This window comes from Elgaria multicarinata, chromosome 11, assembly GCF_023053635.1.
Source record: "Elgaria multicarinata webbii isolate HBS135686 ecotype San Diego chromosome 11, rElgMul1.1.pri, whole genome shotgun sequence".
In the NCBI taxonomy this organism is placed as follows: domain Eukaryota; kingdom Metazoa; phylum Chordata; class Lepidosauria; order Squamata; family Anguidae; genus Elgaria; species Elgaria multicarinata.
Window position 1 is genome coordinate 35232258 of NC_086181.1, and position 27305 is coordinate 35259562.

The following is a 27305-nucleotide window of genomic DNA, read 5'->3' on the forward strand; positions in this document are numbered from 1 at the left end:
AGGGCAAGGCATGATTAGTCATCAAATAAACCCAGAATATCTTCCTTCCTTGTCCGGAAATGGGGTGAGAATCCAGTGTACCCCTTTTCCTCCATGCACAGAAAGTTTCTCTGCTTAAATTAGTTTACAACAACAAGATTCTTTGGCAAAACTCAGTTTTGTGCTGATCATGTCACGTGGGTTAGGGCTACCTGTATAGGACTGTGTGGCTGTGTAGGTCCCAATGCAAACATGAAATCCAAGCCATGAAAATCAGCTGGTCATAAGAGCATCTCCAAGTGCAAGCAGTCCTTTTAACCTTTGTAAACCGCCCAGAGGGCTTCAGCTATGGGGTGGTATATAAATGTAATAAATAAATAAATAAAACACTTCGATGATGTTCCCAAAGATGGAAGCTCTTCATTATAGCTGATATTTTGGAGCGGAAAAGGGGGAAAAACCAGGAAAAACACTGAATAGGGTAATCCTTCATATCGCTGCCGTGGGGTGGTGGAGAATAATTCCCACTGGGAAGGCAGCATGGACTTCCTGGTGGCCATTAGGCTCGCTGGGCCTGCCCCTCCTACCTCCTGCAGCTTCTGGTGACCAATTGGAGACCGTCTTCTGCCTGAGAACACCCCCAGCGCAGCTCTGGAGCGAGGACAAATGGTGGAAGGTGCTGCCTCCCAAAGGCAGGGCAGAGAGATTTCAAGCCGTCAAGGAACATTAAATCTCCCAACCACCGACGGGTTTGCCTGATAACGGGCCCAAACTAATCACATCTTGTTCTGGCTAACCTCAAAAGTTCCATCTCTTGGCAGAGATCTTTAATTCATTAACTCTTTCCCCAGAACTCATGACAGTTTCGAAGAGTTCTGGCCGCTGGCGTTCTTCACCTGATTCCTTCCCGGGTAATGTTATGTATATTGGTTTATAGATGCCTTCTTTTTTCTTGTGCTGATAACGCGCCTCCGATATGGCCACCATTTCAATTGCACTGTGGATGAAATTGCACTGTGCATGAGTGTGGCGCAGAGCGGTAAAGCAGCAGTTTCTGCAGCTGAAACTCTCCCCACGGCCTGAGTTCGATGCCAGCAGAAGCTGGTTTCAGGCAGCCGGCTCGGGTCGACTCAGCCTTCCATCCTCCCGAGGTCGGTAAAATGAGCGCCCAGTTAGCTGGGGGAAAGGTAATAATGGCCGGGGAAGGCAACGGCAAACCACCCCACTATAAGGCCTGCCAAGAAAATGTCAGCGGAAGCTGGTGTCCCTGCAAGAGTCAGTAATGACTCAGTGCTTGCACGAGAGAGAGGTGGATGAAAGCAAGAACAAGGCAAATGTGCTTATGAAGACCTTCCAAAATAGGATTGCCCGATGGGGAAGAACCATCGGTGCCCTCCAGTCCCTTTGGACTACAACTCCTATTGGCCCCTGCCAGCATGGTGAATGGTCAAGGATGATGGGAGTTGTCATTAAAAATAGCTGGAGGACCCTAGATTGGGATAGGCTGCTTTAATACTATAAACGCAGCCTGCTTGTCAGGTCACTGGTCTGTTCTCCCTGCTTTTATTCAGGAGGTCACAGCCTTTTTCCAGAGCTGGGGAGAGAGCCAAAGGCTGTACATCCACTGCCTGTTCTGGTAATTGCCCGCCCGTTCCTTCTCCAGACTCTCTGGAGAGAATGCCCCCAAGGTGTTTCCTATTCACAGCCCCTCCCAAATCATTCCGTCACTCAGAACTGGTTTGGTGCTATTGAATTGGCAGATGTTTCTGAATTTAGAACACCTGGGTGTCTGTGAGGTGTTGCATTCCTGGTGTGGTCTGGGCGACACCGAAGAGGCAGGCCCGTGAGAGGAAAGGCAGGGCTTTGAAAAAGGAGAGAGCGATTTCAGAGCGAGCAAGAGAGCGAGCGAATAAAAAGTACAGTTGGGACGTCCTGCAGTTCACGTCAAAGGCCCCCCTCTTTTTAAAAAATCTGCTATTTTAAGAATTCTTCGGAAGCTGTGTTGAGACTTGTACCAGCTGGGCAGGGCCAGTGAGAGAGTGTGGAGGTGAGAATAGCAGACAGAGAATCTTACAAAGGAACTCAGCAGAGGAGGAAAGACCGAGTGAGCCAGGAGTCCAGCAAAAGAAGAGTGTTTTATATTAACGACGAGTGGCGTTGTGTATACGTGTGTGTGTTTTAAAGATAACTTGCAAACAGGTAAAGTTGAAGAAGGGTGCAAAGAAAGTGAGGATAGGAGAGAGAGAGAGAGAGAGAGAGAGAGAGAGAGAAAGTACTGCAGTGAGTAAGCTGTTCAGAGAGGGTAGACTTCCTTTTTCTGGTGAGAGCAATTCAGACAGGAGAAAGATACACAGAAAAAGTAGGGATAAAAATTAGAACTAGAATACAAAAGAGGCGAAGGAGCGAGAGGAGAGGGCGGCAGAAGAAAAGGTGTCCTGAATACGTCGAGGTGAAATCACCACAAAATAGGAAGGGAAGGGAAGGAAGAAATACGGATAACGGGATTGAGGGCAGTACGTGAGCCTAGTTGTGCACCCGCCCCCTCCACGGTGCCCTGGCCTGTTTCTCCTCCATGGCGGTCCCAACGGGAGTGGAGCATTTTGCCGAGGACCTACGCTGTTCCATTTGCCTGGAGCTGTTTTTGGACCCTGTCATGCTGGAATGTGGGCACAACTACTGCCAGGCCTGCATCGCCCGCTACTGGGCCGAGATCCTGGCCGGCACCGGAGAAGGCGTGCCGCATCCCACCTGCCCCGAGTGCCGACGAGAGATCCCGGGGGGCAAGTTCACGGCCAACCGGGTGCTGGGGCAGCTGGCGCGGAAGGCCACGGAGTCTCTCTCGGCTCACGGCAGCGACGAAGACGCCAACCCGGAGGAGACCGCCGATGAGGTGCAGGGGGAGAGACTCTTCTGTTCCGATGACGGCTGCCTGGTGAGGGCGTTGCAACCAGACCACTGGGGACACCGGTGCCACCCTCTGGACGAGGCTGTGCAGCAATACCAGGTCAGTGGGAGATGCTGTGAAACTGTGAACGTGGTGGCTGGCTTCTGCGGCCTTTTCAGGTGTTGTATTTCTGTACCCAGTGGAGGCTGGGGGCTGTGATGTCAATGGGGCTGTGAATTCGCTCTGTGTTCAAGACATCCAGAAGGGATATCTTTGACTGACTGAAGTAGATACTTCCCAGAGGACCTGAGTGTGCGGGGTGGATTGTACGGGAGAAGGTGATCCTGCAGGTAGCCTGGACCCAAATGAAGAGAGACTGAAAGAACTGGGCATGTTTAGCCTGTAGAAGAGAAGATTGAGGGGAGAAAGGATAGCACTCTTCAAATACTTAAAAGGTTGTCACACAGAGGAGGACCAGGATCTCTTTTCGATCCTCCCAGAGTGCAGGACATGGAATAACAGGCTCAAGTTAAAGGAAGCCAGATTCCAGCTGGACATCAGGAAAAACTTCCTGACTGTTAGAACAGTACGACAATGGAACCAGTTACCTAGGGAGGTGGTGGGCTCTCCTATACCAGAGTCATTCAAGAGGCAGCTGGACAGTCATCTGTCAGGGATGCTTTAGGGTGGATTCCTGCATTGAGCAGGGGGTTGGACTCGATGGCCTTGTAGGCCCCTTCCAACTCTGCTATTCTATGGTTCTATGATTCTATCTCTTACGTCTCTTTGGATAACTGTCCTTTGTCAAAGCTGACTGCAGTAGCTTGAGAGCAGCACCAGGGGGCACCATTGCACTTTGTAACTCTCACTTTCTAGAATCCATTTTTTGTGTCAATACAATAAGAATTCCGTTCCCATGGAAGGTCAAAGTGAATTTATGCAGCTCACATTCAAATATTACTTAGCTGGCCTATCCTTGAACTTTTTTTTTTTTAAAAAAAGAATCCTTTGTTTTTCTCTAATGGTGTATGTGGTAGCAGGTGGAGATGTCTGTCTAAGCAAGTCGTAGTGCCTGGTTGTTACGAGGGAGGGACAATGGAGTCTACTGGGCACCGTTTCTTGGACCTGATCTAGGCATTCAGAATAATAATGTAGTATAGCCAGGGCCGGTGCTACCATAGAGGCCACTCAGGCGGCCGCCTAGAGCGCCAAGCTAAGAGGGGCACCGGGCACAACGCAGCACTCATAGAATCATAGAATAGCAGAGTTGGATGGGGCCTACAAGGCCATCGAGTTCACCCCCCTGCTCAATGCAGGAATCCAACCTAAAGCATAGAGTCATAGAATTCTATGCGCGTAGAATTCTACGTGCATTGGCTGTGAGCCGGCCCGAGGATTCAGCTTGGCCTGGGTGGGTGAGATGGCGCCCCGCGCCCACCCAGCTGAAGCGAAGCCAGGGATGGTGGGGTGGGGGTGGGGCAGCTCCACGTTTGGACTTCCGGAACGCGCCCAGGAGAGAGAGAGAGAGAGAATGTATGGGTGAATGGGGTGCATGGGGTCTTTGAGTGAATGCATGTGTTCATGCGTGTGTTTGTTTGGAGTGAGTGATGCTGAGTGTGTGTGTGCGCACACGCATGTGAGTTGAGGGGGATGATTTGGAGGTGATATTCCTATTAAATAATGCATTTTAGACCCATAGACGTTCCTTTCCAATTTGTTTGCTATAACTGGCATGACGCATTTCTTGCACTTTAAAATAAATTTAGCTGTTTCAAATTTTGTGCTTCTTATTTTTTATAGGAAACATATGTTCTTAAAAATCAAAGTTGACATTCTTTTTGGGGTGTGTGTGTGAAAGTAGCTCACTTTGCCTAGGGCGCAAAATAGTCTGGCACCGGCCCTGAGTATAGCCCTGTAGAGACTGTACCACTTCATACAGCCGGTGGGGGTTTGTTTATATGTTTAAATGCTTCTTCATTTCAAAAACAACATCGATTCTACGAGGAAAGCTAGCACATAAGGAAGAGAGTTAGCCTTTTGTCCCTTTTGCACTAGCTTTCTATGCACAGGGAATTTTAATTAAGATAACAACAGTGAGAATCAGTGAAACAACAGATCCCCACCTTTCCGTCTGAAGTGGCGCAATCCCAACCCGCCCCACCGCATGATTCAGCTGGATAAATCACTCGTTAATTTTGTGATACCCTTAATCCCTTGCTCACGCACCACCTGACCTTTACTCACCATTTCAGGCTTAGTTTCACAACCCCAGGAAAAGTGATCCTTGCTGGGTGTGATTTAGTGTTACACACTGTCATCGTGAGCATCACTGTGTAACTGCTTTTGCTGCAGCTGTGTATGCAACTATCTCCCCACACCTACCATGCCCCAGAGCTGGCTGTATTTTACTCATTGCTATGGAATTCACTTACTAGCTTTCTGCTGTTGCATCTTAAAAATGGGCTGAGCCACAGAGATCAGGGCTGGTCCAAGATATTTTGCTGCCAGGGGTGAAGGACAAGATGGCGCCCCCTCCTGTTTCAGGTACAAAACCCGAATGGAGTGGCAGTTGAATCTGTCCAATAGTGGTAATGGGACAGCATCCTCCGCCACACCTGAAGGCAGCAGGATAAGGAATGCAGCACAGGCCGCATGGCCCATAGCTCCAACAACTTGCTGCCGCCTCCCAGCATCTGCTGCCTGAGGCAGCCACCTGAATCTGCCTCATGGTAGGGCCGGCCCTGTGCGGGATGTAAATGAGGTGTTCAAAATGGGGATAGATCCTTTTTCAAGTGTAAGAGAACGTGCAATTCAAGACATACAAACTATGAATCTCGGTTGCACTCAACAACTGGTGGTTTATAATGGAATTGAACATGCCAATAATTCAGGGATATAGAAACTCAGGCCTAGGTATTTCCTTAAAGATTAGAAATTATCTGTGGAACTCTTGTAATTAAGCAGCCATGGTTTTATCTGTATCCATTCTTAATGTTTTCTTAAATTCTGGAGGCTTGGCTGGTTGGGACTTCCTTGAAATTCTTTGTTGAAGCTCACCTTTTCCAGGGAGCCTTTGACATAACCCTCTAGTTCCCATGTTCTGTAACTAAGACTAAATACATCTGGTGACCTCCTGATGTTTCAGACTTCAATTCTCATCACCCCAAAGGAATGCTGGGAATTATAGTCCAAAACCTCTGGAGGGTACCTGGTTGGAGAAGGCTGCTGTAACTGAAACAATGGAATTTTATTTATTTATTTATTTATTTATTTATTTATTTATTTATTTATTTATTTATTTATTACATTTTTATACTGCCCAATAGCCGAAGCTCTCTGGGCGGTTCACAAAAATTAAAACCACAGTAAGACAACCAACAGGTTAAAAGCACAAATACAAAATACAATATAAAAAAGCACAACCAGAATAAAAACCACGCAGCAAAATTGATATAAAATTAAAATACAGAGTTAAAACAGTAAAATTTAAATTTAAGTTAAAATTAAGTGTTAAAATACTGAGAGAATAAAAAGGTCTTCAGCTGGTGACGAAAGGAGTACAGTGTAGGCGTCAGGCGGACCTCTCTGGGGAGCTCATTCCACAACTGGGGTGCCACAGCGGAGAAAGCCCTCAAATATTTGTGAACATTCTGTGCCTTTCCATCAGCTCAGCCAATTATGTTGGAGGCCTCACCATGACGAGCACAATACAATATAGACTTCAACAAAACTTCAGGAATTTGAGTTTTTTCCAAGTACAAAAGAATACCAAGCGCTATTAGCACTTCCAGTGATAATAGCCTCCTGGGTTTTTAGGGTGAGGGGCATGGTTCACACGTACCGTCTCTATTCTCCCAGGTGATGATAGGTGCATTTGAGATGGCAACAATGAATGTCTGGTTGCATCCTCATGCATCATTATGTGCCCAGCTTGCAAATGTGAGCAAGGCTCTCTGACCTGAAGTCAAAGTTTTCAAGGGTAAACCTTGCAACTTTAGTTAGGTTTGCCAACTCTTGGAATGAAATAAAATAAAAAAATATATACATGGGAACCATGACGGGACAGACCTCATTGATTTATGGATGATTTGGTTTTGTTTTGGCAATTCCCTCCAAAACGACCCCTGTTCCCCGATGGGGATATTTATTGTTCCAGCCAGTTGGCAAACCTAAAACGAGCCACAACTGCAAATCAATCAATCAATGTTACCATTTTGTTTTTCATACTTTGTGGCGTCTCTTCTCCCACCCAGGAGATCCTAACAGCCTCTCAAACGTCACTGGAATCCAGAGCCCAAGCAGAAAAATTGCTGCAAGAGCAGAGGCTACAGAAAGTTCCAGAAATCGCAGTAAGTTCACGCCTCCATCCCGTCTTTGTCGTTCTTTCTTAGAACCAAATTTCATGTTACGTTAAACATGCTTTTAAAAAAGAAAAGAAAAGGAAGTGCTTAAGCATGTACTTTGAAGGAAAAGGACCCCTTTGGGCTCCTGATCCAGTTTTGGAGGAGGGTGTCCCTTTGCCCCTGAAGGTGCTGTGGCTTTCGTGCCTCGTCTGTCATCTGTTATTTACCCATAATGCCATTCCATGGTCATGGCATGTTTATCACCATGGAGAAAAGTATGGTGAAATCCCTGTGCCATGAGCCAATCCAACCCCCCCAGGGTCACGTTTCTTCACTGATTATTTCCCAGATTTTGTGCAGTTTCCCCCTGCATTCTAAAAGGTTAGAATGTTTCTCCTAAGGCTGAGTTACTGGCAATTAGAGCTGTATGCAAAAATATGTTGGGAGTTTTGGTATTTTAACGCCACCTCTTTTACCTTTGACTCCGCCCACCATTGGAATGGGGCTCCGATAGTTTTTCCAAAATTGAATTAGTCCCTCAGTCTAAGAGAGGTTCAGTACCACTGCTCAAAGCACATCAGGGCTGCCAGGTCAGAGATGGTGGACCTTCACACTAGGGATGTTGGAAGGGTGGAGCTTAATAAGCTTTCATCGTGTCCCCCTGTCCCCCCCCCCCCCGGATTTTGTTCCATCTTCTGCTAGCTGTCCTGACTCAGCTTGTAGTGAGTTGGGCTAGCTAGCAAATTATCAGCGTGATTGAAATTGCACAAATTAGGGCTGTGATTTCTGCACATGACACAAATTTTGGCCACCGTTCATGGAATGTGTGCAAATTGCGGTTGTAATTTGCGCAAACCTGTGCACTTTTTGGTTGTCATTTGGGCAAATCTCTATTTGTGCAAATTGTGGCAGAAACAATTATACTGTTAGTTTTACTCTACCCTGTGCCTGTTTGGTGCATTCTCTTCCCCTTCTTATTGTTTTATTATGATTTTGTTAGAATGTAAGCATATGAGGCAGGGTTCTGCTATTTTATTGTTTTGCTCTGTACAGCACTATGTACACTGATGGTGCTGTATAAATAAATAAATAAATAAATAATAATAATAATAATAATAATAATAATAATAACAAGAAACACACAAAAAATGGGGCATTCAGGGAAAAGACGCACAGCTTGGCTTGCAGAAAAACAAACCGATTCGGGCGTGCTGCGGAAGTTGGAGAAGCCCCCCAAAGGGCTGGATTGCCTGGTGACAGGCATCCCCCATTTCACTCCTTCTTCTTGTTTCTCCATCATCTTCTCCTCCCAAGGCCCAACGCCTGCGACTGGAGCACCATCTCTCGACCCAGTTCATTGAGCTTCACCAGTGGCTCCAGGAGAAGGAGGCGGCGATGAGGAGGGAGATCCGGCGTGAGGAAGAGCTCCTTCTCAGCGAGTTGGAAAGGAACCAGCGCAATGGGCAAGAGCAAATTCGCATGGCTGAGGAGCAAGCGGCCAAGATCCAAGCTCGGCTTCAGGAGCAGCAGGACCCCGAAATCTTCCTTAAGGTCCGGGCTTCTTCTCTCAACACATCTGGGAGGATTTCCAGGGCATCTCTAAAGTTCAGCAAATTGTTTCTTTTTTAGGTTGCATGTAGGGCGGTCCCCAAATCTGTCCCAAGACATTCCAAATTCTGCAATCAGCATAAATTATTTAAATTAGGGGTGGGCAGTCTTCACTCTTCCGGGATCTACTGTGTGTGTGTGTGTGTGTGTGTGTGTGTGTGTGTGTGTGTATGGGTGTTTCACTAGAACTCCAAAATCCCCCATATAATTAGAACTAAAGAATTCTGAACTTAGGAATTTGTTTTGGGGAGTGTACTAAAGCTTACCACAAGATGTAGTGATGGCCACCAATTTGGATGGCTTTAAAAGGGGATTAGACAAATTCCTGGAGGCAGAGGCTATCAATGGCTACTAGCCCTGATGGTTGTATGCTGTCTCCAGTATTCAAGGCAGTAGGCCTTTGTGCACCAGTTGCTGGGGAACATGTGTGGGTGGGTGCTGTTGCACCATGTCCTGCCTTGTTCATTCCTGGCCGATGGCTGGTTGGCCACTGTGTGAACAGAGTGCTGGACTAGATGGACCCTTGGTCTGATCCAGCAGGGATCTTCTTATGTTCTTGTGAATGGAACTCACAATGCTTCCATACACAAAATCCACTAGAATGTGGTCTTTGAGAGCTTCTCCAAAAACAAAAACTCATAATTATTCCAATCATTCTTAATTTTAGCCGTATCATTTATGGTCTTTGGGTGGGGGAAGAGTCATTTTGTTGCTGCTATTGTGAAATAATCAGGAACGTTACTGCAAAAAACCCAGAAGTGATCATTTTGGACTGTGCCAACAGAAGCCTTGTAAGAGAGGCAATTGCACCGTTCTTTTCCATTGAGTTGGAATATTGCAAGTGATTTTGGCTGCCCATTTTTAAAGAGCTTCTCTGGAGGCGAAAGACAAGAAAATATTCTTAAGAACCACTGTTCTTGCTCTGCTAATTCTTGGCTTCTCTTTTTACAGGACATCAAAGCCTTTGCGGAGAAGTGAGTAGACATGGGGAGGATTCACTGCCACCAACCCCCACGCCTTTTTTGCTCTTGAAATTCGATCCCATCCCTTCTTCCTACTTCTCTGGGACAATCCCAGAATGTATAATTTGGCTCTAAGTCCTGTTTCATGTCCATACATAATAGTAGCTGCTGTCAAGTTCCTATGAATTATGGGTGCTTCTCCTTGTTTTCACAATGACTAGTCTCTGCTTCACTCTGCCGAACAATAGGGCCGGCCCTATAGGAAGACAACCACATCCCTGCATCCCTGCAAAGCTTCTCAGTCTCATAAAATGAACTCCATTCATTATTTTCCATTGTGGGTTTTAACCAATGACCTGTGCTCAGTCCCTGATACAACAACCTGATAATAACACCACAGTTTCCTTTCCCCATCAGTGTGACAATAACTGTTACTCCAAACACATGTTAAATAATGTGATTGGACTCCTTAAACAACAGTGTGGTGTAGTGCCTAAAGTGTTGGCCTGAGAGTCGGGAGATCCGGGTTCTAGTCCCCACTTGGCCATGGAAACCCACTGGGTGACTTTGGGCTAGTCGCAGGCTCTCAGCCCAACCTACCTCACAGGGTTGTTGTTGTAAAGATAAAATGGAGAGGAGGAGGATTATGTACACCGCCTTCAGTTCCTTGGAGGAAAAAAGGCAGGATATAAATGCAATAATAAAATAAAATAATTCGGGGGGAAAGGAGGATGAGAAAATGCAGCAGTCCCAGAACTGGCCACCAGATGGAGATAAAGGGTGGGTTGTGGAGTTCTGTTTACCTTTGAAGGTGCTCCCAAAGGCAACTTTTATCTGCAATTACCCTTCCTCCTTCACAGAATTTTACATGAGACCCAGATGTCATCATCTTCTGTATGTTGCCCTCTTGTGGTTTCCCATTTCTGCTTCTGTCTTTCTTTTTACTAGGTAAAAAAAAGCCTATTAAGGAAGAAAATAAATAGCTGCAAAATGCCTTTTGCTAAGCACGACCCATCTGGATGCACCCAAAGTCTTTATGATGGGGGTGCAGTACATCAGGCTCAGGGATCTCAGGCACCACATAGCGGTTGAGGCAAAATTGCTGCTCCAATTAAAGCTGTTAACTGTCCGATGGCAAACGCAGGAAGCACTAGGATCAGCGAGAACAGCGAAAATACAAACAAGGAAAACGGGACAGCTCACACTCTCTGCAGACGAGGCTTGGAAAGAAACAAGTGGGTCAAAAATAGGAAAACTAACTCTTACCAGCCTAAACCCAGCTTTAAAGGAATTTAAGACTGGGATGTGACCCTGATGTACTGTTTTAAATGCACAAAGAAATCCCTTTTACGGGCAAGAGACCAACAGTCTTTTCTGTTGTGCGTGTGAACCATACGTCAGGTGGGACGTACGAAAGCTTGACCCATGTAGGGGGAATTCAAAAAATTCTCAGCGGAGGCATAGAAGTCAGCTGTATAATGTATATTTATTACATTTTTATACCGCCCTATAGCCGAAGCTGTCTGGGCGGTTCACAAAAAGGTGCTAGGATATTTGCCCAGGCAGCTGCCCTACTCGTGTAGAACGGGCAAAAATATTGGTAGGTGGAGACAACTTCAGGCAGGAATAGGCTAGGCAAACACACGCCTTAAGCCATCTGCTCAGAGTGGCGTTGGAAACCTTCCGTCTCAAAGAGGCAGGATGGAATGACATGTAAACAGGGAATTTGGTTCTGCCTATATAAACCTTCAGGGCTCTCCTGACATCGAGGGAATGCCATGCCATTCCCAAAGGCTCCCCAGATGACCTTGGCTCCTCCCCGTCTTCCCAGCCACTAATGGTCTGCTGGTTTCATGGCTTTGGTACAGTTTATCCCCCATTTTAAAATATCTCTCCTAAGGCTTAGCTACTGGTAGTAAAAGCTTGAAGATCAAATATACTAGTATTTTTGTATTTTGGCTTCACCCCTTTTGCCTTACTGCCCTGCCCACCACTAGAATGTGGTCTTTGAGAGCTTCTCCAAAATGGGATCTGGCCTGAGGGCAGTAGAGGTTGGTGGCTCCTATTTCAGTGCGGCAGTGAATCTGCTCTAGGATTCAGCTAGAACTCTAAGGGAACTATCCAAGGTGCTGAGGTTTCAGCACCTTGGATAGCTCCTTTAGAGCTGGACAACAGGGAAAACTTCCTGACTGTTCGAGCAGTACCACAATGGAACCAGTGACCTAGGGAGGTTGTGGGCTCTCTCGCACTAGAGGCCTTCAGGGGGTAGCTGGACAGCCATCTGTCAGGGATGCTTTAAGGTGGATTCCTGCACTGAGCAGGGGGTTGGACTTGATGGCCTTATTATAGCCCCTTTCCAACTGTACTATTGTATGATTGTGTGGGCGAGCAGGCCAAACCTGGGCATGTTGGAGGACTCCGTAGGTTCAGAGGACGGCAACGAGGATGATCAGGGGTCTAAAAACAAAGCCCTATGAAGAGAGACTGAAAGAACTGGGCATGTTTAGCCTTGAGAAGAGAAGACTGAGGGGAGACATAGCACTCTTCAAGTACTTGGAAGGTTGTCACACAGAGGAGGGCCAGGATCTCTTATCCATCAGCCCAGAGTGCAGGACAGGGAATTAAGGGCTCAAGCTACAGGAAGCCGGATTCCAGCTGGCCATCAGGAAAACCTTCCTGACTGTTAGAGAAGTGCAACAATGGAACCAATGACCTAGGCAGGTCATGGCCTCTCCCACACTAGAGGCTTTCAAGAGGCAGCTGGACAGCCATCTGTCAGGAATGCTTTCAGGTGGATTCCTGTATTGAGCAGAGGGTTGGAGTCGATAGCCTTATTACAGACCCCTTCCAACTCTACTATTCTATGATTCATTGCCCAGAGCTTATTCACTGCCCCACTGAAATGGGAGCCACCATCGTCCACTATCCGAGGGCTGAAAAAGATTCAACTTTATGCATTCTGATTTGCCTCTCCTTGCAGGTACTGTCCCAGTGAGGAAAAAGGCGCCATGCTGCCTGTGATCTCCCGTGATTTCAACTTGGGCCAGTTTAAGGGACCTCTTCAGTACATGGTGTGGAAAGAAATGTTGCCAGCCCTGAGACCTTGTAAGTATCGAGTGGTGAGAATTTACTGGCACAGGAGTTTGGTGTCCAAAGTGCTGTGGTACTTTGATAGTGCTAAATCTGCCAGCTCTCTGAAGTATTTCTATTGCAGGGCTTATTTCAATGATTGGCCCTGTTCAGAAGACACCTTAAAACATAAAAGCCTTAACTACCCTGGTTCAAGCTGTCTTCTGAACAGGGCCATTGTTTCACAGGGAGAGCCAGTGTAGTGTTGAGGCTGGAGCAATCATACTGGGAATGGGAAGACCCAGTTTCAAATCGCCGTCAGCTGCAAAGCTTACTGAAGTCTTCCTCAACCTGGGTCCCTCCAAATTTTGGGACTACAATTCCCATCAACCCCAGCAGCATGGTCAATGGTCAGGGATGATAGTAGTTGTAGTCAAAAACATCTGGAGGCACCCAGGTTGGGGAAAGATTGGCTTGCTGGCTGATGTTCAGCCAGTCATTATCTCTTGGCCTAACTCACCTCATAGGTTTGTGAAGACAAAAAAGTGTGTGTATGTGTAGTAGCTCTGTACACTGCTCTCAGCTCCTTGGGGAAAGGGCAGGGTAAAAATAAAGAACTCCTTCCTGCTTCAGAGCATGTTTCTTATCTTTCTTATAGCTGTTTTCCCCCTGTGCTGATGTTCTTCTGAACAACGTTAATGACAGCTGAAGCTGCTGCCCCAAAGCTGAGCTTGCTAGTTTAAAGCATTGCACTTTGCAACATAGCTCAGGCCTTTTGCAAGCATGTGGGCAGTTGGCCAATCAACTATCAAATGACCTGAATGGCAATGCAAAGTCAACATCTAAGGTCCTCCTCCGAGTGCCTGCTCCGAGGGAAGCTCGGAGGATGGCAACAAGGGAGAGGGCCTTCTCAGTGGTTGCCCCCCGACTGTGGAATGATCTTCCCGATGAGGCTCGCCTAGCGCCAACGTTGTTATCTTTTTGGCGCCAGGTCAAGACTTTTCTCTTCTCCCAGGCATTTTAACAGCATTTAACAACGTTAAGTTTGTTTTTAATGGACCCCAGAATTGTTGTTTTTAAATGGATACTGTTGTTTTTATACTGTTTTTATGTTTTTTTTTAAATTTTGTATACTTTTAATGTTTACTATTTTTAATTGTTGTAAACCGCCCAGAGAGCTTCGGCTGTGGGGCGGTATATAAATGAAATAAATAAATAAATAAATAAATAAATAAATAAATAAATAAAGTGCATTACCACATCTTGTGGTAGTGAGTTCCATAGTTTAACTATGCGCTGTGTGAAGAAGTCCTTCCTTTTATCTGTCCTGAATCTCCCACCAATCAGCTTCATGTGATGACCCCATTAGGTTCTAGTATTAGGAGAGAATGAGAAAAATGTCTCCTATCCACATTCTCCACACCAAGCATAATGTCATACCTCTCCTTACTCACCTCCTTTCCAAGCTAAACTATCTTGGCTGTTGTAATCTTCCCTCATAGAGGAGTTGCTCCAGCTCCTTGACCAATTTATTTATTTATTTATTTATTACATTTTTTATACTGTCCAATAGCTGAGGCTCTATGGGCAGTTCACAATTTAAATAATAAAATACAGCAGATCAAAACATAACCTAAACCTTTAAAAGTTTAAAAATACTACGTCAAACCAAAATAAACCTAATTTCAGTCCTAGCCTCCTGCAAAGAATCCTGGGGATTTTAGTTTGGTGGGTGCTGACAATTCTTTGTTAAAGAACAACTAGCCCATTCCATAGCACTACAGTACCCAAGTTTCTTGGTTGGGATGTTTAACCGTAAAATTGTTTTCACTCCAGGTTGTCTATTCAATGTAGAGGTGTTATTTATCTCCTTTCAAAAGTTGGCCAGTAGAGGTAATCTCCATCTTGGTCTTCTCCTAACAGCTCCCTGCCATGTAACCTTGGATCCTGCCACCAACCACCCCAACCTCGTGCTCTCCAGAGACCTTGATAGTGTCCGTGTGGAGGACAACCCTGAGGAAGATGTCCCTGATGGTCCTGAGAGGTTCAGCAAGTCCGTGTGTGTGTTGGGGGCCCAGGGTTTTACTTCAGGACGCCATTACTGGGAAGTAGAGGTGGGGGATAAAACCAGCTGGGACATGGGTGTGGCCAAGGAGTCGGTCAACAGGAAGGAAGCCAAAGTGACGGTCAAGCCCAGCAACGGATTCTGGGCCATCTGGCTGCGGAACGGCAGCGAATACAAGGCCCTTGACTCTCCCTCCAAGCAGCTGTCCCTCAAGACCAAGCCCCAGAAAGTGGGAGTCTACCTGGATTATGAGGGGGGGCAGGTCTCCTTCTATGACGCCGACACCATGGCTCACATCTACACCTTTTCGGACGTCTTTTCTGAGTGCCTCTACCCTATGTTCAGCCCCGGGGTCAACAAAGACGGACTCAACGCTGAACCTCTCCGCCTTCCGACCCCACGGGCATAGCGAGAACTGTACAGAGGAGTTCATCAAGCCCTGCCTTGACTTTATTTCTGTTGCAAACAGTATGTGAGAGTGCCTAACTTTATTATTATTATTATCATCATCATCATCATCATCTGTATACCACCCCATAGCTGAAGCTCTCTGGGTGTCAGGATCTGTGCTGGTGCTGAGTATTCGCAGGACCCAGGTCTGCGGTCAGGGGCTGTTCTGCAGAGTGCTCGCAGGACTCCGGCCCCTTGCCAGCAGCACTCCAGGGTGGGCTAATGTGGATCAGCTGGGAGCAGCTAGGATAAAGACTATATAAGACCAGCATTTCTGCTCTACCCTTTGCCTCAGCAACGCGGTCTTCTGGATCTGCTGTAGCCTGCTCCTGGTGGACCCTGCCATGCCTGGATCTTTGCTTTGCTGTGACCATGTCCCTTGCCTCTGGCCTTGTTGGAACCTTGCTTCTTTTGGACTCTGGACCCTGCTCATCGTTAGACCACATTTCCTGCCTCCGGCCCCGCTCAGATTCAGGTTTGCTTTTGGACTCTGACTCCTGCCTGTACCTGGACTTTACCTTTGCCTCTGGCCCTGCTTAGATAGTGTGATCTTAGGCCAAATCTACACGCAGTCGTTGGGGCGCCTTGAAGGCGCTTCAGGGTGCCCCGGAACTCCTAGTGCAGATACCTGTTCAGAAGAGATGGAGGAAGAGGCGGCGGCGGCGGCAGGCTCTTCTGCCAAGCTCTCCAACCCGGGTGGCTCTTTCGCCGGCAGCAGGAGGCCGGCGGGGAGTTGGGCTCGGCGGCAAGGACTCACCAGCGAAGCTGCTGAGCCCTGGGAACTTTTTGCCACCGCCACCGCCTCTTCCTCCGTCTCTTCTGAACAGGTATCTACACTAGGAGTTTCGGGGCGCCCTGAAGCGCCTTCAGGGTGCCCCGACGACTGTGTGTAGATTTGGCCTTAGACTCTGATTCCTGCCCGTCCCTGGACTTTGCCTGTGCCTCTGGCCCTGCTTGGAGTGGGAGCCCTGAACCTTGCTTCCTCCAGGACTATTGCTTTGCCCTGCCATATCTTCTTTGTGTTATTAAAGTAAGACCTTTCCAGATTACCTTGCGGGTGTGGAGCTCTGTTACACCTAGCTCTCCTCGGTCCTGGTGGCCTAGCCTTAGATTCCTGTTGCTCAAGCCTCGGATCATTACACTGGGCAGTTTACAAGATAAAAACACTTAAAAACAATATACAAAAATTAAAAACCACAAACCGCCCAGAGAGCTTTGGCTATGGGGTGGTATATAAATGCAATAAATATCACACAATATCCACATACATTTAAAACCACTATAATAACTTTAAAAAACACAATGAGCCTAAAAAACAGATCCAGGCTCATTACATATTGCTAAATGCTTGGGAGAAGAGAAAGATCTTGACCTAGCGCCAAAAAGATAACAATGCCGGCACCAGGCGGGCCTTGTCGGGGAGATTGTTCCACAGCTGGGGGGCCACCACAGAGAAGGCCCTCTCTCTTGTTGCTGTCCTCTGAGCTTCCCTTGGAGTAGGCACTCTGAGGAGGACCTTAGATCTTGTTTTGTTGTTGGAGCCAAGTGGGTATAGAACTGATGCTGCCTGGATTGGAGATGCCTGGAGCCCTGTGCAAGTTGCGAAGTCAGAAACACTTCATGCAGTGAAGGCTGGTGGCTCTTATGTCAGTGGGGCTGTGAATCCGCTCCAGGTTTCAGTCAGAACCAGCCTGCTCTCCAAAGTACTTTGCCCCCACTGACCTCATACATTGATTCTGCCTGGGGACCAGGACTGCCTTCGACAGCTATTTTCCTTACTAATCCTCCTAACCCATGAATATCAGTACCTTTTGCTACAACCTCTCTTTCTAAATACAGGTTGTTACCTGCTTATGCTGTTGGACCACCTTTGCCTCCAAGTATTGATTCGCAAGATAATGTGTGATCAGCACATCTTATATACCTTTTTTTAAAAAGCGACTTCAGGTTTTAAAGATTGTGATTAGAAGAACCTATGTATTGATTTGTAAGACACCTTGAAAAAAAATTATATGATGCCTCCCCCAAAAATAAAAATAAATCACAAGTAATTTGAAAGTAGATTTTCACAAATGCAACATAAGCCACTATGGCTGGGTTCACGCAAGTTGTTAACCCACACTGAGTGGGGCTGTTCACACAACATGCTAACCTACACTCAGTGAGGTTTGTTTTGAACTGTGGAATGCAGCATGTTTTCCACAGGGTGGGTTATTGTGTTGTCTGAACGCAGTGTGGTTTCTGCAGGGTGGTTTGTTAACCATGCAGTGTGGCTTATTAACCTCCCTGAACAACTCAACAATAAACTATGGGTTCTCAAGGTGACTTGTTCAAGAAAAATTAGCCACACTGCGTGGTCAGCAAGCCACCCTGTGGAAAACACGTTGCATTCAGACAATGCAACAACCCATGGTTCAACAACAACCCACATTCAACCACTGTGTGTGGGTTAGCATGTTGAGTGAACCCAGTTATACTTCGACACCACCAAAGGAAATAGTAATTCAGAGGCTGCTGAGCTTACCAACCCCATTTAAACACATCAATGTAAATTATAAATGTACAACATAAAGGGTGCTGCACTGTGCCTTCTACCAATTGCCAATAAGACAATGTTTTGACAGCACCTAAGGGAGCTAGAAGGACAGATTTCTGTGAAAGTCGTACCCAAAGGGGCATGTTACATTGCAATGCTTCTGGGAAACAGAGTGAACTGGTGTACTGATGAGGCCTCATGAGGGATGAGGTGATGGTAGAAAGGCCTCAACTGGTCCAGCCTGGAAGCCTCTCCTCAGATGATAGGTTGGGCCATGTTTTCTGAGGTAAGTGAAAGATTTCTGTGAGTCTGAAATGTTAACAACACCTGTACACCTTTTAAAAAAGCACTTCAGCTCTGAATTGTGCTTTGGTTTGATATTTGCCTTTGCTCCTGAGAGTCAGTTTGGTCGTTGCTTATGTGGAAGTGTGGGAGACATGAGAATTGTTTACTCCTTCCAGATTTCTGTAACAACTCTCATAAACTCCACAGTTCATTATAATCCATATATAGCTTCCAACTGTAGCTGAAGGCTGTGTGGTAGTGATTCCGATGGAATTTTGTAGGAAACTAGAACACCCTAAGCTACAATAATGGTCTATGCACCCAAAAAACATCTTATCACATTGAGAGCCATCCAAATTGGTGCCCATCACTACGTCTTGTGGCAGTGAACCATTGATGAACCCCCATTAATCAAAAGCAGGATAATAAAACTGGAAAAGGTTTCAGTCTGAGTCTTTGGAGAGTTGTTGTTGACCAGTCAGAGCAGGCGATGAGCTTGTGGGCCAGTGGTCTGAAAAGCAGTCAGACTTCATAAAAGATCAGGCAGCTTTGCTGGTTGGATGAACTGACCAGTGCAGAGTTGGAATCAATGGGTTGGATTTAGATTTAAGTTGTGGAAGTAAATATCCCCATTCCCTCCTTCCCATGGCAGACCATCCTGCTTCTAATACCTCCTGAGTGAGTCAGGAGATGCTGCTGAATGGGGGTGAGATGGGAATGTGAGGACCCCCAAAATCAGGTGGAGGGCCCTTCAGCGAGCAGAGCCCTTTGCTCATGAGGAAGGCAGATCCAGGATCTAATCCAAGTTATTTATTTTTTTAAAAAGGTAATCTTAAATCACTGTGGAATATCAAGCCAGAACGCCTAGATTCTCTTCTCTGCTTCTAAATCATGGAAGAAGGAATCATTTACTGAGGCAGAGGGAGGATGTCCATTTCCCCCTCTTTGGGAAGAAAATGTCACCTTTGGGTTTACAGAAAGAGGATTTTTGGACTCTGTTTCCAAGAAAGGATTGATTTGATCAAAGGCTCAGCAAGGCAACAGAGACCAGAATGCTGTTCAACATGTCTCCCGTGCCTTTCATCACCCATGAATAACCAGAATGCCGATGCAGACCAGCACACGGGCATCTGGGGCTAGAATCTACGCTACTGCTTTACAGCAGCATTGAAGTGCACAGATAATTGTTGGGGCACATTAAACATTCCATATGCCGCTTTCTTAGTGTTAGTTCCTGCTTCTTATTCCACGTTATCCAAAATACTGCAGCAAACGTAATTGTGTGGCCTAGGAGGTATAAATGCAAAAGAGGGATATAGTGTTGCCAAGATGGGATTATAATGATTTGACACAAGGTGTAGATCTGGCCTTAGTGGTACTCAATACCTGGCAAATAAACACCATATATATATATATATATATATATATATATATATATATATATGAGTGGGGTGACCATATGGAAAGGAGGGCAGGGTTCCTGTGTCTTTAACAGTTGTGTAAAAAAGGGAATTTCAGCAGGTGTCATTTGTATGCATGCAGCACCTAGTAAAATTCCCTCTTCATCACAACAGTTAAAGCTGCAGGAGTCCTGCCCTCTTAACCAGAAACAAAGGAGGAGAAGGCTCCTGCAGCTTTCACTGTTGTGATGAAGAGGGAATTTCACCAGGTTCTCCATATATACAAATGACACCTGCTGAAATTCCCTTTTCAATACAACTGTTAAAGCTACAGGAGCCCTGTCCTCCTTTTCATAGGGTCACCCTATATATGAGAATCAAGTGACCTGCCTCTATATCCAAGCCCTGGTCTTGCTACACGGAAATGCATCTTTTCTATTAAGTACCAGCTGTTCAGCGGTGCATGTGTGTGCCACTCTAGTTGTATTCTTCTCTTTAGCTCGATGCGGCAGCCTATGCATCTAGAACTGAGGACTCCCAGGGTTGGAGGGGGTGACCAACAAGTTGATGTAAGCACCTCTACGTGAGGTAATGCTTAGAAAGGAGGGAGAAAGAGATGTGGATGATTTATGACGGGATATCCTTCCATGTCCTGCAGATGGGATGTTCTCTGATATGGACCATGGCCAACCATTCTTCCCTGGTGAGTGAGTTCATTTTTGTTGGGTTCTCTGAGTTGCCACGGTTTCGAATGCTCCTCTTTGTGCTGGTTCTCTCCATGTACGCTGTGTCACTGGCTGGAAATACTGTCATCACCACCGTGATCAAGTTAAATCCAGGCCTTCATACACCCATGTACTTTTTCTTGACGAACCTGTCGCTGCTAGAAATATGCTACACATCGGCCATTGTTCCCAAGATGCTAGCGAGCCTGGTGTCAGAGAATGGAAGGATCTCTCTCTGGGGCTGTGCCACCCAGATGTACTTCTTCACCCTTTTTGGCATCACAGAATGCTGCCTCCTTGCTGCCATGGCCTATGACCGCTATGTGGCCATCTGCAAACCACTGCGCTACAATGTCGTCATGAACTGGGGAGTCTGTGCCCAGCTCTCCGTGGCCTCATGGTCAGTGGGAGTGATGGTGGGACTGGGCCAAACCAACTATGTCTTTAGCCTGACCTACTGTGGACCCAACAGGATCAACCATTTCTTCTGCGACATCCCACCCCTCCTGACGTTAGCTTGTGGTGACACCTCAATGAATGTCATTGCTGTATATTTGGTAGCTGTCTTTTTCATCACTGCACCTTTCCTTTTGATCCTCACATCCTATGTATACATCATCACTTCTATTTTGAGGATGCCATCGGCTGAGGGGAGGCATAAAGCCTTCTCCACCTGCTCTTCCCACCTCATTGTGGTCTCGCTGTTCTACGGTTCAGGCATTATCACATACCTTAGGCCCAAATCCAGCTACTCCGCAGAGAGCGATAAATTGCTGGCCCTGTTTTATACAGTTGTAACATCCATGCTGAATCCTATAATCTACAGTTTGAGGAACAAGGAGGTCAAAGTGGCTCTGAGGAGAACGCTAGGTAACAAACTGTGCTTTGGAGAATATCAAACATGATTGTTACTGGGGCAGGGTCCTCATACCTGTGGTTTGGCAAGTTAGAAAAATCACCCATTATAAACCTTCTTTGAATAAAACTTTTTCTGACAGAAAACATTCTTTCGGTTAGTCATTGCATCTTGGCAAGAGATAGTAATGTGAATGGTTTTATAGTTCTAGAAATAGATGGAAATTTACATGAAATTACTCTGTGAGGAGTGTGAATAGCAATTGTTTGCTATTAGTCATTCCTTGATGTATGCTTCAGGCAGTTCTTGACAAACTGATGTTTAAATCCATTTCCTCCTAAACTCCAAAGTGGCTACACCAGCCTTCCTCAACCTAGTGCCCTCCAGATGTGTTGGACGACAAACTCCATGTTGGCTGGGGATGTAGTCCAACACAGCTGGAGAGCATCAGGTTGGAGAAGGCTTGGTTAGGCTAACAACCTCACAAATTTATTTATTTATTTATTTTATTACATTTATATACCGCCCCACAGCCGAAGCTCTCTGGGCGGTTTACAACACTCTGGGTGGTTTACAACAAATGCACATCAATTTAAAAAGAAATAAATCTGCACATACTTGGAAAATGTAAAGCATAATCAGAAGTAGCAAAAACACTACGTGACTGATAATATCAAACAAATATAATAAATAAAACATCACTTCGTGGGCAATTTCTCCTGGTCAGTTTGTATTGGGATCCTTCCTTTTCAATATCCTTCAATAGTGATTGATCAGGTTGAATGACAGTTTTCAATGAGTATTTCATCTCATGCTCGCTACCTAATAATGAAGAATATGAAGGGTTTCTTTTTGTCATCAAAGGTAGGGTGACCATATGAAATGGAGGACCGGGCTCCTGTATCTTTAACAATTGCATAGAAAAGGGAATTTCAGCAGGTGTCATTTGTATATATGAAGAACTTGGTCAAATTTCCTCTTCATCACAACAGTTAAAGCTGCAGGAGCTATACTAGAGTGACCAGATTTAAAAGAGGGCAGGACATCCCCACCTCTGATGTCAGAGAGGGAAGGGCTGTGGGGGCAGAAAGGGGGAAATCAAGACTGGATCTCTTCCTCTAAGATTAGAACTCTGTCTCCAACCTAGGAGGGGGAGACCCAACCTTTCCTGCGCCCTTGGGATGCTGTTCCATTGTAAGGTGCCTTTCGCTTTGTCCTCCGCTCACTGGTGTAAATTTGCATTTTGCACAAATTTGCACTTGTGAAAATTCGCAATCCCCACCCCCCTGAATTAACATTTCTGTGCTTTAGCCTATGGGGGAAATGTGTATTTTTGGCCAGAGTTTTTTTTTTCATCTCACATATTTTTCTATGACTAAATTTGCGCAGAAGTCTGCAGAATCCGTGCTGCTCAGGAAAAGCCACTTCACTGCAGAGTCCGTGGGTCGGATGCATAGAATTCCAACTCATCTGGTTCCATTGTGGAGTTCTCCAACCTCCCTCGTCAGAACTGCTTCAAGGACATTAGGGGGAGGAGTGCCAGTCTCTTTACTTTATCTACACAAATCCAATGGAAGTTCTAGGGACTTTGGAGCTATGGGCTTGGGATAATCCCATCATTAGTCTTCACCTGAGGACATTAGAGGTAGCTCCCTTATTACCACAGAAGCTGGAGATGGCATCACCCTCTTCATTACACTTAACAATGCCCTTTGAGGTTTGTTCGTAAAGGGGAAAAAAGCATGCAAGACTTTTGCTGTACTTTCATATCAACAACTGTCGGGCATAATACATAATAATATAATATATTTATTTGTTACTCGCCTCTCCCTCCGGATCGAGGTGGGGTACAACACAAATGCAAACAACATAAAATACATATAATTAAAACATTCAAAACTAATACATCATTAGAAGCAGCACATTATTAAAAGGCATCTTAAAATTCAACTGGGTAGGCCTGCCGGAAGAGATCAGTCTTTACAGCTTTCTTAAAATCCGGAAGACTTGTTAAGTTGACGAATCTCTCCTGGCAGGTCATTCCATAATCTGGGAGTGGCAGAAGAAAAGGTCCTCTGGGTACTAGTTGTCAGCCTTGTTTTTGTTTACTGGAGTAAATTCTTCCCAGAGGACCTGAGTGTGTGGGGCGGATTGTAGTTTTATCATCTCTTCGGGGTTCATTCTGGAGTTCACTGAGCACTGTCAACTATAGACACTTTTCTAGATGAATACATAGAATGGGCTTAATTTAAGTTAGGGCACTTCAGGAGTGCACCTAGTTAGAACTTAGGCATGATGTCTAATACAAAATGACAAAGAAGGAGGCTCTGAGCATGTGTAAAGTAACTTCATGTCATTGTTTAATAACTGCCACACATCTCTACATAATATGGATTCCATGTCAGAGGTCCAGGAATTAAGCTCTGCACTCCAGCTTCTACTGACAATAATAGGGAACTTCATCTTTCGCCATGGACTACTTTCCCATAAGACACAGGGACAGCCTAGCCATGGTGATCCATGCACTGGTAACTTGACAATTAGACTACTGTAATGCACTTTGTGTGGGGCTTCCAGGCCTTGTGCCTGGTTGAGAAGTAGCAGCTAGGATGCTCACTGGGACACTCAGCTATGCTCACATAACACTTGTGTTAAAAGCACTGCGCTGCCTGCCTGTTAGCTACTGAGCAGTGTTCAAGGTTAAGTTATAGCTACACAAAGCTCTAAACAACCTGGGACCAGAATATCTAGCAGACCTCCTTCCCTTATATATGCTCAACCGACCTTTAAGGTAGGGTGACCATATGAAAAGGAGGACAGGGCTCCTGTATTTATTTAGTATCCTGCCTTTCTATCAAAATATGACACTCAAGGCGGCTCTGTAAGTAGCCAAACCACGTGTTACACTTATTAGGATTTTAATACAGCCCGCTTTATGTTACCGCTTTTATTTTGGAGGGAAAAAGTAGCTGTAAATGCCCCGTGCCACAATCTGGTGCTCGCACTCGCAGCCTGTCCCTCATTAAAATTCAACCAAGTTTATGCTTCTCTTCCTTGCTCTTGTAAGTAGAAGCAGAACTATGGCAATTACAGCTTGAATGAAATTATACTCCCAGGACCATACTTTATTTTGCTGGCAAATCATACATCACTCCGGAAGGGGTACCGTTGTTTCTTGGCATTGCTGAGGTCGCTCAGGGCCCCGCGATTCCCTTGTGCTCCCTATGTTAAAGGAGAAGGGTGCGCCACCAGTCGAAGAGACAACTCCTGCTTCTCAGTGCAGATGAGAGGAATTCTTTACTCTCATTGTTTGGGAGAATGGAGAAGTGCCAGTCACTGCCAGTGAGTATCAGTAGAGGTTCACTTTATGGGACCAGTGTGAGGGCTGGGACTTAGGGTTAACGGACATTGCAAAGGCCAGGTTTAGAAATTGACCTCGGTTGGAACAAATAAGATTGATAAACAGTGGCAGGAATATGTGGAATGGGAGTGGTGCATTGAATGTTCTGGAAATTACATATGACATGAATTGTGTAGTGTGTTATTGAGCCATTTCTTTTCTTTTGAACCCGAGAGTATGTGCGCAAAAAGCCAATCTGGATCAGAAACAGCATGCATCAGGAGGGGACGATTAAACCTTCCCTTATCCCACCTGTTTGCTTCCTGAAATTCCATGCCCCCAAGGCGTGGAGATATTTTTTAAAAACTTCCATTGACTCTAATAGTAGAACACAAAGACACACACACACACACACACACACACAAAATGACTGGATGTAGATTCAGGACAGAGGAATGAAAATGGTTTGCACAAAGCAGAATTAATTTCTGGATGCTGTGACAGCCCACTAGTTTAGATGGTTTCAAGAGGAATTTATGATACGATAGCTCTATCCATGGCTGTTAGCTATGGCACCTCAGTGGAACTTCTAGCTTCAGGGCCTTGATGGTTCTGAATACTAATTGCTGGTTGGGTGTGGGGAACCGAAGTGGGAGGGCGGTTGCATTCACGCCCTGCATTTGAGCTTGCAGGAAGGAATCTGACAGACTACCTGGAAACAGGGGACTAGGCTAAATGACCCCTCCATTAGTTCCAGTAAGGTTCCTTTCTATGCAAGCTCTTAAAAGTACAGGAGACATCTTGAAATGGGAATATCTGTGAGGAAGGTTTTAGTTGCGATCAATTTTAGGCTTAGAAAAATGTGTGTGTGAGAGAGCAAGCAGGTGAGAACTTTTCCATATTGTTCATCTCACACCAGGGATGGCATCAAGCACACTGTTGAAACCCCATTGACCAGGGCCCCTTGGCCTGTTCCTCCTTGTCACCATTGTGACCAGCTTGTTCAGCCACGTCTAGCTCTGGCCCAAAGGGGTGTGAGCAAGAAAGGAAAGAAAACGGTGGTAGTGAGAAGGAGAAGTAAGATCATAGAAGAACAATGGATCAGACCAAGGCCATAGCTAGACCTAAGGTTTATCCCTGGATCGTCCAGGGGTCAAACCCGTTCACCTAGGTTCCACACAGGGGATCCAGTGCTCAGGCAGGGGCGAACCCTGGATGATCCCAGGATAAACCTTAGGTCTAGCTGTGGCCCAAGAGTCCATTGAGTCTAGCGTTCTGTGAAAAAGTGCCTTCTTCCATACAGTGGAGGCTGGTGGCTCTGATTTGGGTGGGTTTCAGTTAGAACCAGCCATACAATGGAGTTTTTCTGCTTTTAACTATGGTATATTTTTAATATTGCGTTTGTTTTACATTTTGCTTTGTAGACTGCTGTGTATCTGAATTCAAGAAATAAAATAAAATGATTTGCAACAAGTTATCTCATCCCTTTGAAACCAAAGGCCTTCCCTCGTCCATGCCTGTAGCCTTTGAGATGCTTAATATGTTTCTTACACTTTCCACCCCTTGCAGGAAAGCTTCTCCCTGAGCAACAACGTAGGGAACGGCACCACAGTGACAGAATTTATCCTAATGGGACTTTCTGATCTCCCAGCTGTTCGCTTCTCCCTCTTTACTGCCTTTTTGCTCATCTATCTGGTCACCCTGGTGGGAAATGGCACCATCCTTCTTGCCATAGGAGTCGATTCTCACTTGCACAACCCCATGTATTTCTTCCTCAGTAACCTTTCCTTGCTGGACATCTTCTGCCCCACAGCTACGGTGCCCAAGATGTTGGAGAACCTCTTGTCAGAGAGCAATACCATTTCCTTTGTTGGCTGTGCGCTGCAACTGTACTTCCTGGTAGCCCTGGCAGGGACAGAGGTCTTCCTCTTGGCTGTCATGGCCTATGACCGTTATGTGGCCGTATGCAACCCCTTGCGCTACACGGTCATTATGAGCAAGAGACTCTGCCTTCAGATGGCTGCCGGTACATGGACCACGGGGTTCCTCAACTCTCTCCTGCACAATGTGTTGACTTTCACTCTACCTTATTGCAAGTCCAATAGAGTTAATCAGTACTATTGTGACATCCCACCGGTGTTGGCCTTATCATGTGCTTCCACCTATGTGGCTGAGATGGTTGTCCTTATTGTTGGTGGAATTTTTGGTGTGGGTGCTTTTCTTGTCACGCTGGTCTCCTATGTTCACATCATCTCCACCATCCTTAGGATCCGTTCCACTGAGGGGAAGCGCAAAGCCTTCTCTACTTGCACTTCACATCTGATGGTGGTGTGCCTTTTTTATGGGACCACCATCTTCACTTACATCAGGCCTTCCTCCAGCCACCATCCAGACCAAGACAGGCTGGTGAGCATGCTATATGGGGTGGTTACCCCTATGTTGAATCCTTTGATCTACAGCCTTAGAAACAAGGAGGTGAAAGGGGCCTTGAAGAGGGTAATCATTCATAAACGGTAATGACATGGGAAGGGTTAAATAGTGGCCTAAACAGAATTGTTATTTACCCTATCCTATGTAATCATATTTATCACAAATATAACCCAAATTCAGAACGAAGGATGAACAAGATTTGGCAACCCATAAACAATACATTATGTGAATGTACCAAATCTGAGACACTCCCTTTTTCTTGTATAGGCCGCCCCAATGTTTACATTCTATGTGGGAGGCTTGCTTACAAGACCATGGGCGGATCCGCATGTCGGCCCCAGAGCGCATTTATGCGACTCTAGGGCACCCCAGA

The 27305-nt window shown here is 45.9% G+C and overlaps 3 protein-coding genes across 3 annotated transcripts; all 3 read left to right on the top strand.

Moving 5' to 3' along the window:
- The first annotated feature begins 2551 nt into the window (after positions 1 to 2551).
- LOC134405670 (zinc-binding protein A33-like) lies at positions 2552 to 15319 on the top strand. Its single transcript, XM_063136915.1, has 6 exons — positions 2552 to 2983; positions 7117 to 7212; positions 8521 to 8757; positions 9766 to 9788; positions 12757 to 12881; positions 14769 to 15319. Exons 1-6 carry the CDS (start codon positions 2552 to 2554, stop codon positions 15317 to 15319), a joined length of 1464 nt encoding a protein of 487 aa, XP_062992985.1.
- A 4938-nt stretch (positions 15320 to 20257) lies between these two features.
- On the top strand, positions 20258 to 21211 carry LOC134405671 (olfactory receptor 10AG1-like). The gene has a single exon (XM_063136916.1). It carries the CDS (start codon positions 20264 to 20266, stop codon positions 21209 to 21211), a length of 948 nt encoding a protein of 315 aa, XP_062992986.1. The 5' UTR covers positions 20258 to 20263.
- A 3269-nt stretch (positions 21212 to 24480) lies between these two features.
- Positions 24481 to 27019, top strand: LOC134405673 (olfactory receptor 5V1-like). Its single transcript, XM_063136917.1, has 2 exons — positions 24481 to 24504; positions 26072 to 27019. The coding sequence occupies exons 1-2, from the start codon at positions 24481 to 24483 to the stop codon at positions 27017 to 27019; spliced, it is 972 nt and encodes a 323-aa protein (XP_062992987.1).
- The last annotated feature ends 286 nt before the right edge of the window (positions 27020 to 27305 follow it).

Excerpts from the sequence above, each read along its gene's own strand:
- LOC134405673 (XM_063136917.1), top strand. The coding sequence starts at position 24,481 with ATGGAGAAGTGCCAGTCACTGCCA. Across the intron at positions 24,505-26,071 it reads AGAAGTGCCAGTCACTGCCA|GAAAGCTTCTCCCTGAGCAA; the intron begins GTGAGTATCAGT and ends CACCCCTTGCAG.
- LOC134405670 (XM_063136915.1), top strand. The coding sequence starts at position 2,552 with ATGGCGGTCCCAACGGGAGTGGAGCATTTTGCCGAGGACCTACGCTGT. Across the intron at positions 9,789-12,756 it reads ATCAAAGCCTTTGCGGAGAA|GTACTGTCCCAGTGAGGAAA; the intron begins GTGAGTAGACAT and ends CTCTCCTTGCAG. Across the intron at positions 12,882-14,768 it reads GTTGCCAGCCCTGAGACCTT|CTCCCTGCCATGTAACCTTG; the intron begins GTAAGTATCGAG and ends TTCTCCTAACAG.
- LOC134405671 (XM_063136916.1), top strand. The coding sequence starts at position 20,264 with ATGGCCAACCATTCTTCCCTGGTGAGTGAGTTCATTTTTGTTGGGTTC.